The sequence below is a fragment of the Oncorhynchus nerka genome, linkage group LG13 (assembly GCF_034236695.1).
Source record: "Oncorhynchus nerka isolate Pitt River linkage group LG13, Oner_Uvic_2.0, whole genome shotgun sequence".
Classification (NCBI taxonomy): Eukaryota; Metazoa; Chordata; class Actinopteri; order Salmoniformes; family Salmonidae; genus Oncorhynchus; species Oncorhynchus nerka.
In genome coordinates, this window is record NC_088408.1 from 27,816,429 (window position 1) to 27,832,004 (window position 15,576).

The 15,576-nt window shown below is 48.9% G+C and overlaps 1 protein-coding gene across 1 annotated transcript in view; it reads right to left on the reverse strand.

The window, feature by feature from the left end:
- syne1a (spectrin repeat containing, nuclear envelope 1a) overlaps window positions 1-15,576 on the reverse strand; it is a 195,971-nt gene that overhangs the window by 137,311 nt on the left and 43,084 nt on the right. Inside the window, 20 exon segments of the mRNA XM_065026966.1 lie at window positions 2,406-2,542; window positions 4,316-4,675; window positions 6,111-6,275; window positions 6,386-6,695; window positions 7,737-7,912; window positions 8,365-8,644; window positions 8,852-9,013; window positions 9,262-9,467; window positions 9,589-9,701; window positions 10,594-10,801; window positions 11,079-11,282; window positions 11,397-11,498; window positions 11,629-11,811; window positions 12,436-12,594; window positions 12,874-13,027; window positions 13,274-13,453; window positions 13,601-14,268; window positions 14,424-14,577; window positions 14,718-14,884; window positions 14,975-15,098. Coding sequence (XP_064883038.1) covers window positions 2,406-2,542; window positions 4,316-4,675; window positions 6,111-6,275; window positions 6,386-6,695; window positions 7,737-7,912; window positions 8,365-8,644; window positions 8,852-9,013; window positions 9,262-9,467; window positions 9,589-9,701; window positions 10,594-10,801; window positions 11,079-11,282; window positions 11,397-11,498; window positions 11,629-11,811; window positions 12,436-12,594; window positions 12,874-13,027; window positions 13,274-13,453; window positions 13,601-14,268; window positions 14,424-14,577; window positions 14,718-14,884; window positions 14,975-15,098 — 4,212 coding nt within the window.

Sequence of the window (15,576 nt, forward strand, 5' to 3'; positions counted from 1 at the left end):
GCAGATAGAGAGACAGAGGGAGAAGGATGGGCAGATAGAGAGACAGAGGGAGAAGGATGGGCAGATAGAGAGACAGAGGGAGAAGGATGGGCAAATGGAGAGAGATAGAGGGAGAAGGATGGGCAGATGGAGAGACAGAGGGAGAAGGATGGGCAGATAGAGAGACAGAGGGAGAAGGATGGGCAGATAGAGAGACAGAGGGAGAAGGATGGGCAAATGGAGAGAGATAGAGGGAGAAGGATGGGCAGATAGAGAGACAGAGGGAGAAGGATGGGCAGATAGAGAGACAGAGGGAGAAGGATGGGCAGATAGAGAGACAGAGGGAGAAGGATGGGCAAATGGAGAGAGATAGAGGGAGAAGGATGGGCAGATGGAGAGACAGAGGGAGAAGGATGGGCAAATGGAGAGACAGAGGGAGAAGGATGGGCAGATAGAGAGACAGAGGGAGAAGGATGGGCAGATGGAGAGACAGAGGGAGAAGGATGGGCAGATGGAGAGACAGAGGGAGAAGGATGGGCAGATGGAGAGACAGAGGGATAAGGATGGGCAGATGGAGAGACAGAGGGAGAAGGATGGGCAGATGGAGAGACAGAGGGAGAAGGATGGGCAAATGGAGAGACAGAGGGAGAAGGATGGGCAGATGGAGAGAGACAGAGGGAGAAGGATGGGCAGATGGAGATATAGAGGGAGAAGGATGGGCAGATGGAGAGACAGAGGGAGAAGGATGGGCAGATGGAGAGACAGAGGGAGAAGGATAAGCAGATGGAGAGACAGAGGGAGAAGGATGGGCAGATGGAGAGACAGAGGGAGAAGGATGGGCAGATGGAGGAATGGAGAAGTGGTTGAAGTGGAAGGTATGACTTTGGGGGGGCGGTGGGGGTTGAGAGAGCATGTGTGGGGGTTGAGAGAGCATGTGGGGGGGGGTTGAGAGAGCATGTGTGGGGGTTGAGAGAGCATGTGTGGGGGTTGAGAGAGCATGTGTGGGGGTTGAGAGAGCATGTGTGGGGGTTGAGAGAGCATGTGTGGGGGTTAGGGTTCAGAGGAGGAGGAAGAAGAAGGGAGTACAGATAGGTTGGTGTAGAGTTACCATACATAAAGGGGATGAAGGGGAGGCCAGAGGGTGACAATGTGTTAGGTAGAGAAAGAGGGATGGAGATGGATGCAAGGAGAATATTGATGAATGAACGAGACAGGATCAGATAGAGAGGGCAGCGTGTGAAGGAAAGGGGGAGATATGGAGGACGAGAGGGATGAGAGGAGATAGAGAACAAGGTGAGAAGACACATGTTTCAATGACAGGTACTGTCCAAGGGAGGGGGGGGGGTGTGAGAAACTGACAACAAGGCACACACACACACACACACACCCTTGAGTGTTAATGGTGCTTGAGGCTTAGAGGGGGCCTTCACAGTGGGAATGAACATGTGTGTAGGAAGCACTTTTAACTGCTGTGACAGACGAAATTTGAAGAGGAACGGAGGAGGGCAAAGGAGGAGGGCTGCCCTCTCCCTCGCTCTCTCTCTCCGTCCACAACACCTAATGCAAACAGCGCAGATGCTGAGTCTGTGGAAGCTTCACCTTCAACCTAGAGAAAGGGTTGTCCGTATGACAAGTTCACCTCACCTACCTCTGAATAGACTTGACTCAAGGGTCATCCAGCCATAAACGATCTCTTTGTTCTAGTGATGACCCGGACAGATATTGTTCTGTGTTACATACATTCAAGTCTAAGGCATTACATTCAGGTAAACAAGCTAAGGCATATAGAACAAACGGAAGTAGTATGTAAATACAAGTGAATTAATTCATCATGTTATTCCTAAAGTCTTGTTTTTTCTCTGAACAGCACCACGTGACATGTTTACCAACAAGAGATAAATGGGTGCAGGCATACATACGGACCCAATAACAGGCAGTTACACATCCGTCAATATACACAAGCGTGCAATGTATCTGCATGTAAATAAGACAGCATGAATTAGCTTTGCTTTCCTTCGACAGCACAGTTAGTCTGGCAGAAAATGAAACCGGGAAACAACACCAAAACAAAAACACAGAGAGAGATGGAGAGGAAAGGAGGATGGAGGTCTCCTAGCAACCGGTGCCTCTGTCTCGCTTGTCCCTTGTTCCCTGTCACCTTTAACCCGTTACAACACACACACATTACTGTACTGCTGGAGACTTCAGTTTAGACACCATTATACACTGACACATGATAACATACACACACGCACACAGGGTTTTTGTGTTGTAGATATGTGGTAGTAGAGTAGTGGCCTGAGGGCACACACTTAATGTGTTGTGAAATCTGTTGTGAAATATATTGTATTTTGCTGGACCCAAGGAAGAGTAGCTGCTGCCTTGGATTAGGGATAATACATAAATACAAGTACACACACACCTACCTGTTGTGTTGTTTGATGAGAGCAGTGACCCTGTCTGAGTGGGGTCCCAGGTCTCTGGAGTAGCGGACCAGGTCATTGAGTTGAGCCTTCAGCCTGTCTGCCATGGGCTCAGCACTCAGCAAGCCCTCCAGTGTCTCCTGAAAACATACAGACCCAGAGAGAGAACACCAAGCTCAGCTCAGCTCCGTGTGTTCTGTGTGTCAGAGTGTGTCAAGGCCAGGCAGATCTGCGGAGGGTCGGATCTGCATAACCCTAGTCACACACACACACACACACACACACACTTCCATTCACTCCCTAGTGTGCTCCTTCTCAGTCCTCAGGCACTGTTGGTACAATAGCATTTCTGTTCTTCAGGGAGCATGGCCGTTGCAGGCAGGAAGGAGCCTGGATAAAGCTCTCCTCTCCCGCTCTCCTCGACATGCCTCACATTCTGCACTCACACAGTCATGATTATTTCACTCCTCCCATAAAAATATGAAAATGCCTCGCTCTTTCGCTCCTCCACTGAACACTCCCCTCCTCCCTCCCTGCCTCTTTTCCCCCTCTCTCTCTCTCTCTCTCTCTCTCTCTCTCTCTCACACTCTCAAGTTCTACTCACATTGCTTAGACTCCCAGTTCTCTCTCCTTTTCTCCCTGGATTCTGCCTCTGTCCCTCCCTCTCTCCTCCCCTCGCCTGTGCGCTCTCACTTTCTCAATCTAAACTCGTTGCTCTCTCCTCCCCTCTGCCTCTTTATTTATCTAGTTCTCACTCTCTCTCTTTGCCTGTTACTCCCTCGCTTTCTAGCCTCCCTAATTCTCCCTGCTCCCTCACTTCACTGTTTTTCTCTTTCACACTCGCTCTCTCCCTCCTCCCTCTCTCCCCCCTCCCTCTCTCCCTCCTCCCTCTCCCCCCGGTGGAATTCAGCTGTCAGCTCGTGCAGATGCAGGAGAGCTCACACAAACTGATAACATAAACAAGGCTGGATACAGGAAACAGGGAAGAGGAGGAGAGGGAGGACTTCTCCTTCTCTTCCAAAACAGCCCCCAAATCAAGATCGTCAAAGAAATGACAAAAGAGACAATGGGAGAAAATCAAGGCGACTAACATTCCAATGCTAAGCCACAGAGTCCTTGACGTAACAGAGAGAAAACTCTAAACATCCTGTGCTTGTTGTAAATCACAGGACAGGGAAGGGGGAAGTAGGAAACACATCCACAGAAACACACTGGGACTAGACTGAGTCCCTCGGCAGCAGGAAAACACATTACTGTACTGCTGGAGACTTCAGTTTAGACACGTTTATATACAGAGAATGACCGAGAGAGAAGGAGAATACAAATGTCAGAGAGAATACAGAAAAAAGAGAGAAAAATGGAGAAAGAGAAGGGAGGGGGTGAGTGGGGCGCTGGAGAAATTAAGAGATGTGAAGAGAGTGACAGAAACAGAGCGAGAGAGAGAGAGCGAGATAGAGAGAGCGAGAGAGAGAGAGAGCGAGAGAGAGTGAGAAAGAGAGAGAGAGTGAGAGAGAGAGAGAGAGAGAGAGAGAGAGAGAGAGAAAGAGAGAGAGAGAGAGAGAGAGAGAGAGAGAGAGAGAGAGAGAGAGAGAGAGGGGATTGTAGCTGTCACTCCTAAGTCGTCACATTTACACATTTAATCTGTTTTATGTCTGGATTTACAAATCAAATGGATAATTACTGACAGAGAAATAATGTGTGTGTGTGTGTGTACAGTATGTGTGTGACAACATCGATCAGACTTTCTCTGCCAGCTTTACTGAAAACATTTTCTCACAGCACAAGACAGGTCAAACATGGCTTTGCATTACCTATTGAATAAGGCCCCATCATTATCGTTGTTATCATCATCATAGCTCCACCTTGAAGAGCCTTGGTCTACACTACAGTGTACCTTTTAACACAGCCCTTACCTTAGCCTGCTGCCACCCCTCCACTGCCTCCTCCCCAATGCTCCTTCCCTCCGCTCTGCTCAGCTCCTGGCTCCACCCCTTTAGCCGCCCATCAAGCTCCCTAAGCTCCTCCTCCATCCTGGCGGTCAGACGCTCGTACTCCTGTTCCTGCTCTGTTGCCGTGGTGAGGGCCCTTTCCAGGCCGTCGCGGGCTCTCAGGGCGGCCCCCTCCCACTGCTCTAGAGCCTGGGCTAGCGCCCCTAGCTGGCGGTCCATGGCCTCACACCCTCCAGCCGCTGTGTGTTCAGCTGTGGCTCCACTGCTCCGACGCACGCGACTGAGACGATCACGGCCCTCCAGCAACCGACACTCCACCCGCTCCTGATTACGTGAAGGGAAGGAGGGAGGGGGATGGAGGGATGGAGGGAGGGGGGTGGAGGGATGGAGGGAGAGAGGGAGAAGAACAAAAGTTGCTACGGTAACTGGCACTGCTGTCGCAAACGTCTTTGATTCTAATGCTGATTCTATTTAAGGCAGCCTATAGGGTAGGGCTTTTTCCTCCTTATATACCTTACTCTCTCTCTCCCTCCCTCACTGTATCTTCTCACTCATATTATTTCCTTTTCTCCCTCTTATTTTTCCCTTCTTTCCAGCTCTCATTTTCTTCTTCTGCTCTTTTTCTCTCTCTACCACTCATTCACTCGCCCCTTTTCTCTCTCTCCTCTTTTCTCTCTCTCTCCTCTTTTCTCTCTCTTCATTTTTCTCTCTCTCTCTCCTCTTTTCTCTTTCTTCATTTTTCTCTCTCTTCATTTTTCTCTCTCCTCTTTTCTCTCTCTCTCCCCTTTTCTCTCTCTTCATTTTTCTCTCTCTTTCCTCTTTTCTCTCTCTTCATTTTTCTCTCTCTCTCATTTTCTCTCTCTTCATTTTTCTCTCTCTTTCCTCTTCTCTCTCTCTTCTTTTCTCTCTCTCCCCCTCTCTCTTGCTCAGATTGGAGTGGCTGGAGAGGCAGAGAGTGTGAAAAGCTAACACTTTAGTGTGATAGCAGCAACCTGATGGAGGGAATAAAAGAGGAAAGCCACATTCAGGCGCCAACGGGGAGAAATGACCACTTTGAGTGCTCACACAAATAGAAATGCAGCAGGTACTGTGTATACAGTACAGGGAACTACATGCATTTATATTTCTGTTTCATTAAACACACACACACACACACACACACACACACACACACACACACACGGCACACACACACACACACACACACACGGCACACACACACTTATAATGTGATCATTGAGACCCAGCGTGTGAATAAAAATGCAAATCAATATGTTCGCACACATTTTTTCGCCTCTGTAATTGCAGAAGGAGGGATCGACTAACAGGGGAAAATGTGAACAGCAATTCTCTTGTTCCTTTTCACAGGATATTTGAACAATTGAGCCGTCAGAAATGTGTGGAGTACGAAATAGAATACGTCTCACTTTGTTTAATGAATACGTCTCACTCTGTTTAATGAGTAAATGAACATGTAGACATTCTATGACAAGAAGCACAAGGTTGTCTAGAGAGATTTATGTATTTACATTTATGTAGTTCTGTCCTTGAGTTGATCTTGCCTGTTAACGTACTACATTATGCTCTATATTTTTGTGGACCCCAGAAAGAGTAGCTGCTGCTATCGCCACAGCTCCTGGGGATCCTAATAAAATACCAAATACTAAAAGTTTAGCTAGTGCAGGTGATGAGTTAGGGAAGTAAAGTGGCTAGGGGTTGATTTAGAACCAGGGTATAGTTTATTCTGGAGTCCTCTTACCCGCACTTCTGATAGCCTCCTCTGTAATGAGACGGAGTCTCCCAATGTATCAGACCAGCGCTGTAGTTCCTCCCCTGCTGACATCAGCCAATCAGTGAGCTCCCTCACAGTCTCCAGGTACTGCTGGTGTTCCCTGACCACGCCCTCTGATAGTCCCACCCTCTCCTAAAGGATAGGGACAGTCACAAACATCAATCATCTTAACCAACGGTTCCCCAAAACAACAACATTGGTCAAGATGACGATCCAGCCAACACCACAAACAACTTCCTCACCTCTACGAGTGCTATGAGGTCATCAAACTGCCCCTGCAACTCAGCGCGGGCCTCCTGGCTGAAAGCTGCATCCCCGGTCTTCTTGAAGAGCTCTGCCGCCCTCTCCTCCAGACTGGATAGGGACCCCTGGTGTTCCTGGAGGTCAGCCAGCAGGGTCTGCAGTCTCTCCAGCTGGGAAGCCTTCTCTCTGAGGCCAGGCTGGGGGATGAGAGGGCCACATATGTCCCCCTCCACTGCCTCCAACCAGCACTGCAGCTGGGCCTCACTGTCCAGGTAACACCCCCACTGGGCCACCGTCCACTCCAGACGACTAGGAGAGATGAGACGTATGGAATAATACAGAGGTGAGATATATTGTAGATGTGTATTAAAATGTAGACAAATATACAGGCACATTTTATTAGATGGATATAAGAGATATATCACACACACACACACACACACACACACACACACACACACACACACACACACACACACACACACACACACACACACACACACACACACACACATACACACACACACACACACACACACACATACACAAACTGCCACCCCTTGGCTCCCACTAAAAACCCTCCCCTCCTTAAACACACACACACACACACACACCCCATGTGAGATCCCTCTTGCTTGCCATCCTCCATTTAGTCCCTAATGAGATCAATCAATTCTAGCAGGAGGGGCAATAACCACTCAATTAACACACACACACACACGACAGACACATACACAAAGAGACAAATACCTCTCATTATGTTCGGAACCTAATTGTAATTAATGGTATTTAGACATAAATATGATATGATGAATACAATCCAGAAGAGATCGCTAACACAGGTGGTCTTAAACCACATCTAAGGGTGTGGCATTTGGAAACTCAATATAACAAAGCCAAAGTCAAGTGGTAATTTAATAGGATAAATCTAATAGACGTTAATGTTATTGTGGCAATACTGGTCCCATTCCCAGCAGCCTCCAAGCCTGGCAAGCAAGAATAAGCCAGCACTGACCATCAGCTGAAGTGAGGTAAAATCTCAAGATTACAAAACAATCTTTAGGTTATGTTATGGTTATTATCAGATTACTTTAAGTTTGACATTGTGAATGGAATCAATCAATCAAATGTATTTATAAAGCCCTTTTTACATCAGCTGATGTCACAAAGTGCTATACAGAAACCCTGCCTAAAACCACAAACTGCAAGCAATGCAGATGTAGAAGCACGGTGGCTAGGAAAAACTCCCTAGAAAGGCCGGAGCCTAGGAAGAAACCTAGAGAGGAACCAGGCTCTGAGGGGTGGCCAGTCTTCTGGCTGTGCCGGGTTGAGACGTGGAAGGGTCTCTACCTGTGGCAGCTCATGGCGGTCACCAGCAGCGTGGCCCATACGTCCTCCACTTCCTGCAGCTGAGAGCGGATCACTTCCTGTCCCGCCACCGCACTGTTGCTCCTGATGGCCAATTCACCCTTCCCCACCGCCATGTTCAACTTCACCTCGCCCTCACCCTTCAGAAGCAGGATGTCCTGAATGGATCAACAATAGGGTCAGAGGGGACGATCAGTATTATAGTACTGTGTTCAGGCAGGAAGACTTCCTGTACAGAAGTAAACAACAGCGCTCTCTTGTGTCTGATCAAAGAACTGCAGCATTGTATTACTCTAGTCACAGGGTGTGTGGTTGTGTATGCAGAATGCGGAGAGTGTGTGAAAGGATGTGTAAATCAACAAATGTCTTAAATGTGTGTCCGAGTGTGTGTGTGTCCGAGTGAGTGTATGTGTGTGTGTGTGTGTGTGTGTGTGTGTGTGTGTGTGTGTCCGAGTGAGTGTATGTGTGTGTGTGTGTGTGTGTGTGTGTGTGTGTGTGTGTGTGTGTGTGTGTGTGTGTGTGTGTGTGTGTGTGTGTGTGTGAGTGTGTGTGTGTGTGTGTGTGTGTGTGTGTGTGTGTGTGTGTGTGGCACGGCTCCCTCCTTACATACCTGCACTTGCTCCAGCCTCTCTTCCAGCTCCTTTTTGTTGCCCATAGTGCTCCCCAGACTTCCCAGACGCTCCTGGATGTCCTCCAGCCAAAGCCACACCCCATGCAGGGTCTCTCCGAATGCCTGGCTCTCCAGGCACCCTCTCAGGCGCTCCCTGGTCCCCTGCAGCAAGGTCTGGTGGTGGGTCTGGAGCTGGGCTGTGGCCTTCACCTCCCCTCCACAGCCTCGACCTGCCTCACGCAGAGACTGGGCCTCCTGGCTGAGACGATCCAGAGAACTCCTTGGGGGAGAGAGAGATGGTAAAGCAACATCTTAAAGTGAATTAATGACTGACTAGCATACAGTGCGTGTATATACAGTATGTCAGTTACCGATAATAAAATAACAACATTACAGCAACATGTACCACCACCATGCCTTATCAAGATGAATGACTCATCTCAGTGCTATTTAAGGCTCTTTAGTTTAGAACACAACACACACAAACCTCTTTGTCAGCAGCTTTCTGTGGATCTCTTCCACTCTTTCCAGCTCGTCAGTGCTGTCAGGGACTCCTGGCTGCTCCTCTCCCCCCAGAGGAGGCTCTCTCTTCAGGCTACGCTCCATCTGTTCCAGCCAGTCCCTTAGTCCCTCCACACGGCCCTCAAACCTGAGAAAGCGGAACAGTGCCAATATGACGACTACAACTAAAACAAGTCAAGTTAGTTAGTTAGTTAGAACACTTTGATATCCTTTGGGAAATGATCTAGCATCATCACACAACACAACAACATCATTCTTCTACATTCTCAGAATAAACAGGGTTATTTGTGTTACACAAACTCACACTTACAATACTGGTAGGATAATATATTCTAGCAGGAGGAGCACCTGCTAGATACACACAAACACACTCACTCTGTCAGTAGGGTGATTCCCTCCTCCAGGTCTTGTTGGGTCTGTCTGCACCCCTCCTTGTACCCCTCCCAGTCCCTCTGGCAGGAGGAGAGGCGCTCCTGCACCTGTCCCGACCCCGTCTTAGGCAGGTGGAGCAGCAGCCTCTCTGACTCGCCACACACCTGGCCAAGGTGCTGCTCACCCTCCTCCACACGCTCCTGCGCCACCTGGGGGTCAGGAGGGGAAGGGTGGTGAATAGTTTAGAGCGGTACTAAAGCAGTATGGCATAGACTAACACAGTAGTAACAATAATGTTAACACATAACAGTTAACTATGATTGACAGTACCTTTAGCCTCTCCACCTTGTTTCCCAGGGAGGTGACATCTCCTGATTGGTCAGAACATTCTTTTAGCTCCGCCTTCCGTTCAGAGAGCCAGGAGTTAAACTCTTGAACGACCTCTGCTCAGATGGAAAGAACGAATGAAAGAGAAATAGGATGAGAACAGAAGAGAGAAGGAGGGAGAGAATGAGTAAGGGAGAAAATATGGTTGACAAGGTGAAGGGGAAGGAGAATCGAGGCGGATAGCGAGTAGAGGGAGAAAGGGAGAGATTGTGTCAGCGAACAAGGGAGGGCGAGGGAGGAGAGATGCTGTCAGGCAGATGGGATGTGTGGGTGTGTCTGCATGGTGCGGCACATGGTTGCCTTGGCAACAATCCCAAATGACTCCCCTGAGAGCACCGGTGACGAGAGCAACATTACTCTCAGAGGCACAGGTGTGTGTGAGTGGTGCGTGTGTGTGTGTGGTGCGTGTGTGTGTGCGTGGTGCGTGTGTGTGTGCGTGGTGCGTGTGTGTGTGCGTGTGTGTGTGTGTGTGGTGCGTGTGTGCGTGGTGCGTGTGTGTGTGCGTGGTGCGTGTGTGTGTGCGTGGTGCGTGTGTGCGTGCCAGACAGTGTGTCAGTGCAGTTTGAGTGTGCCCTGGGGAAAGGCTAATCAAAATGCAATCTAAGGCACCAGTAGCATTTAAAAGCAACATGTGATGCTATATGGTACAGATAAAAGGTCTTTACAGGGATCAATCTGTCCTGACTCCTCTAAGTATGTATGAGGCAGTATAACGCAGCCTTCATTCCATCCCCAGTGTCCTGAGCTATTTTATCATGTCAACTCCTCCTTGGTGTTTTCATGTGTCCTACTTTATGCAATCTATTCGTACATTGTCTCCTGGCTGTTCTGCTATTGTCCATCCACAGAGTCTGTACATAGTCATATCTATTTGAAACTTACAAAGGGAAATCCACCTTTATAACCTAAACATATCAGCACAAAACCCCAATTTAACCCTCTGCTCACTGTTGAAACGTAGCTGCAGTGCGTCCTGCAGAGTCCCGCGGGTCCTGGAGCTGAGCTGTGCTGCAGCCTCGGTCCTCTTGGCCAGCAGGGTGAGGTCAGAGGACATATGGGTCAGCTCTTGGGAGGGGTGGGACCTACAGAGTGAACTAAGCGTCTCCCTGGCCATGTCTATATCACCCCTCTGCTGCTGGAGGGCACTTTGGAGATCCTGGGAGGGGGAAGGGGAGAGAGGGTATTGACTGTCACTCAGGGGTGGCTAGAAATAGAATTCAATATAATCGATTTTTACTAGCTTAGGATAGTAAATAACATACCTACAATTGTATTTGAATGGATTTCTGTGAGCATTGAAAGTGATAAACAGCCAAATTCACCATTTGTCAAAGTTCTATACACTCTCTATAAAACTGAGAGCCTGGGAAGGAAACTCCTTCCATCAACATGTGCTTTTCTGCTTGGTTGAAATGGAAAGGGTAATATTATACCTTGACTCGAATCATATCCTCTGGTCCGGAGGGTTCCGTCAGGTCAGACAGGGAGCTCTCCACGGTCTCCAGCCGCTCGGCCATCTGGGACATGAGGTCCTCCAGGCGCTGCTTCTGGAAGCTGAAGTAGGTCAGAGAATGTCTGGCCTGGTCAAACACCTCCTGGGCATGACTGATCTTCTTCCTCAGGTCACACTCCATCACCTGAGAGAGACAGGGAGACATATGGTTGACATTCTCCACATGTTGCATGGTTAAGTCTCTTTTTTTGCTGAGGATAACTTGTTGAATATCATGACCTCTGAAACTAAAACTCACCTGCAGCTGGATGGGTGTCTCCTGGAGCTTGGCCAGGTCCTGGAGCTTGGTCAGCCTCTCCTGCAAGGCATCCAGCCTCTGTTCTCTCCTCTCCACCTCCGCCTGTTACAACATAGCAAGAGACTCTTTCAGCTGGCATCCTTTGATTAGATTTTTACATTAGGTCTCGCAACAGTGAACAATGTGATGATCTTCATCCATACTAGGACTAGACTGCCCAGCTTGGTCTAACCTGGAAAGTGGCAAGGTGTGTCTCTGTCCCCTGTTTGTCACTAAGATTGGCCACACCCTCAGTGAGGTCAGCGATGGAGGCTGCTGCCCATTGGTCGATATCCTGTTCCATGGTCTTAAGGTCATCCCATAGGGACACACAATGGCCTAGTCTCTCAGCGTTGGTCTGGATCCTCTCTGATACCTACAGGACAGGACAGGCCAATAAATGTACAATTTATATACCTGCTAGGGGTGCCAGGTAGCCTAGTGGTTAGAGCATTGGGCCAGTAACTGAGCTGACCAGGTAAAAATCTGTCGTTCTGCCCCTGAACAAGGCAGTTAACCCACTGTTCTCCGGTAGGCCGTCCTTGTAAATAAGAATGAGTTCTTAACTGACTTTCACAGTTAAATAAAGGTTAAATAAAAAAAAACATCAGCTTTCAGGATCTGTCTCTGTCTCTTGAGTTATTGGCCTGTAGTTAAGAGAAGGAGATAGAGAGAAAGAGTCAATCTTTGTTTTCAAGAGGTAGCAAGGTAGTGAGATAAAGATAGGGGGAGAGTGAGAGAGAGAAAGGCAGACAACATGTCTAGACTTGTTGATATTGCATGCTCATTTGTGACAGCTGAGCACTCCGCTGAATCCCACAGGGGGAGAGAGAGAGAGACAGAGGGAGAGAAAATGAGAGAGACAAACAAACAAATATGTTCAGAGAAAGAGCGAAATATTGTGATTTAACAATCTGTTGCCTCCAAAGTGAATTACGAAACCATCTACACCCAGAAGAAATTAAACCCTCAGCTCTCTTCCTCATCCTAGCTCCCTCACCTGCAGCCACTGGTCCCTGAGTGTGTCCATGCCTCTCTGGATGCTGTCGGAGCCACAGTGTGGCACGTTTGCCAGCTCTCTCTGCAGGTCCTCTCCTGAACTGATGAACAGGTCCATGTCCTCCTGTCTTCCTCTCAGCTCAGCTATCACTGCCTCGTGCTGTTGAGACAAGAGAGAAAAAGTGTAATGACAACACTTCACCACTAGGTGGAAATCACAGCATAGATATTATCCCAAGAGCATCGTAGGCCTACTGTACTATATGAACTATATGACCACACTTTTTCAGACTGTATAAGGCAGTGCCATAACTGTATTACAAGCATTGTGAAATATTGATATACCTGCTATTGTATCAGTATCATTCATTACAGTACAGTAGATAGGACTCTACTGCTGGAAAATGGTTGGACCACGGTTAATCACAGTGTGACTGACCCGTGAGAGTATTCTCTTGGCCTCCTCTGGGTTGTGGTTGTGGTCAGGCTGGTTGTGAGTGACGGTCAAGGCGTTCTCTACAGTGGAACTGAGGGTGGACCTGAGGGAATGGAAGTGACGTAGCAGCTCCACCAGGAGTCCAAACTGCTCCTGACTGGAGGGGGAGAGACAACATTGACAACTTGATGTAACTAAGACTAAACAGGAAACAATCCTCTCTGGACAAAATGGAAAATATGTAGAAAACATTTTGTTAATTGACACAGATGTTGAAACCATGCACCGAGACTCCAGCTACTGCTCCATGCTCATCATAGTGAGCTTACTGACACAATAACAAATCTACTACACCACCCAACCAACCATTCTCTCCCCCACTCCCTCCCTCACCCATCCTCACCCATCAGTGATGATCTTCCTGACGTTATCCCAGGCTGTTTCCACCAGGCCCACCTCCCTGAGTGCCTCCCCAGCCAGCTCACTGTCTCTCTGGGCCAGCTGGCTTCCCCTCTCCCTCAGCCACTGCTGGGAATGCTGGAGAGACTGAAGCTCATCCTCCAACTGGACAAAGAATCGCAGACTGGGGAGAAGAGACGGTGGACAGTGGGGATTTAACTCAATATATTCATCCTAGAGTATATAAACCATAAAATGAGATGTAAACAAATGTATTTTGGTTGCATTCTTCCGCTGGCAGTGTCTATATTATGAGAGATATTAGTTGTACCTGTTCTGAAAGGCTTGTACGCTGCTCTCTCTGGCCCCCTCCTGCCTGGCCCTCTCCTCCAGCTCCCTCAGACTCCTCATCACCTCCTCCCTCCTCTCCCTGAAGGAGGTCCACAGTGCCCCCAGGGCCTCCGCCTGGCTCTGCCTCCACCCCAGGCCTCGCTGCACCCCCTCCAGGGCCACCATGAGGGCCACAGCCTGGCCCCTGCACGACGTCCTCCCCTGGCCGGGACCTTGACCCAGACCCCACTCCCTGGAGCCTTTCCACTCCGCCCCACTCAGGTGGAGGTGGGCCTTGCTGAGCCTCCCATCCAACCCCACTGCCTGGGCCTCCAGACGGGCCACATCCCCGGCCACCTCTCCCAGCCCGTGGTGCAGCTCCTCAGCCTTCGAACGGTCCCAGCTCCCCCTGCCCTCCACAGCCTCCCGGAGGCCTCTGACCTCCCCGGCTGCAGCTCCATGGCTCTGGAGGAAGACCCCCAGCTCAGCCAGGCTCTCTCCACGGAGAAGGAGCAGATGTTGGGCTTCGCTGAGGGGCTGCAGGCAGTCCTCCCTCTGGCCCTGGAGCTGCTGCTGGGCCTCTGGGGAGGAGAAGGAGAGGAGGGAGGACTCTCTCTGCTGCAGGGTCTCTCTCAGGGCTGTCTGCTCCTGGAGGGACTCCTCATGCTCCTGGGAAAGGCAGTGAAGAGTTTAGCCTAAAAGTTTCAACATCAACATTCACGTACAAATTCATAATCTATTCTACAGGATCGATCCTTGTCATCTCAAAGGGATACTTGGTGTGTTTATAGCACAATTCAGGCAACAAACGTAGTCTAACTCACCTTGACCTGGGTGACAGCAGCCTGCAGGTCAGTTATGTTGACCTGGGAAGTCGTTCTGAGTACAGACAAGAAGTTCTCGCTCCACTGGGTGAGGGTCAGCAGGGCCTCGTCAAAGAGCTCCACCTGAGACAGGTGTGTCTGCAGCTGCTGCAGCCTGCAGAGGAGAGAGGTGTAAGGGTGTGTGTGCCAAGGGGTAAACTCCTGGATTATGGCCTTGATGGAAATGCTACTTTGGTCATCTGTATATTTACTGTAGGTGTGTTATGTCAGGTGGAACACAACACACGTCCTTACCTTTGTGTTATACAGTTTTTCATTGAGGTGCTTCTCTCCTCCAGCTGTGTAATGTCATCAGTGAGTTCTCTGACCCGCCCCTCTGGTGCTGTAGGGTAGAGACACGCCCCCAAACTCACCACACCCTGCAGAAAAGCTTCATGGGACTGCAAATCACTCTGCATTTCCTGTAATATCATAAGATATCATAAAATATGTACAATAATTATGATTTAGTTATTGAAATATGATTGTGTATTGATGTTAACACTTTTTACCTGTACAGTTTGCAGCTCATTCATCAGCTTTGCTTTGCCTGTAGAGAGGAGTTGAGTGTCTGGACAGCAGACAGACTCACATCTGTCTAACCAGGACCTGAGACTGGAACTCTCCTTCTCATACCTGAGACAAACAGGACAGAGGACACTTTTAAATACCGGAAAGGAAATAAGGTCTAGTACAATTGGTAGCGAGAATATTTACCCGATTCACACCTCCTAGTTCATAATATAATATTACTGACACACACACACACACACACACAAACAAGTGGCGTGTATTCTTGGATGCTAAGGGAAGGCAGGCTTCCCCAAATATTTGACTAATATCGCTGTGTTTTCATAGTTTTTCTTCAATTCGCAAGTGGCTGAATCTCACTGGAGAAATCATCCGAGTAGGGAAACAGCGCCCCTCCGTCTCATTAAGGGCAGCCAATGTGTCTGATGATGTCTGGACCAAAGATGTATGACATGTTGCCGCCATAGTATTTGATTGATTGACGCCAGCAAGCATTTGGCTTCCCTTGATAAAAAAAATATATACATTTTTTTGCCAATTAGCGTTGAGCTGAGCTCAATTGTGGGTTGTCCTGTAGCAGCAA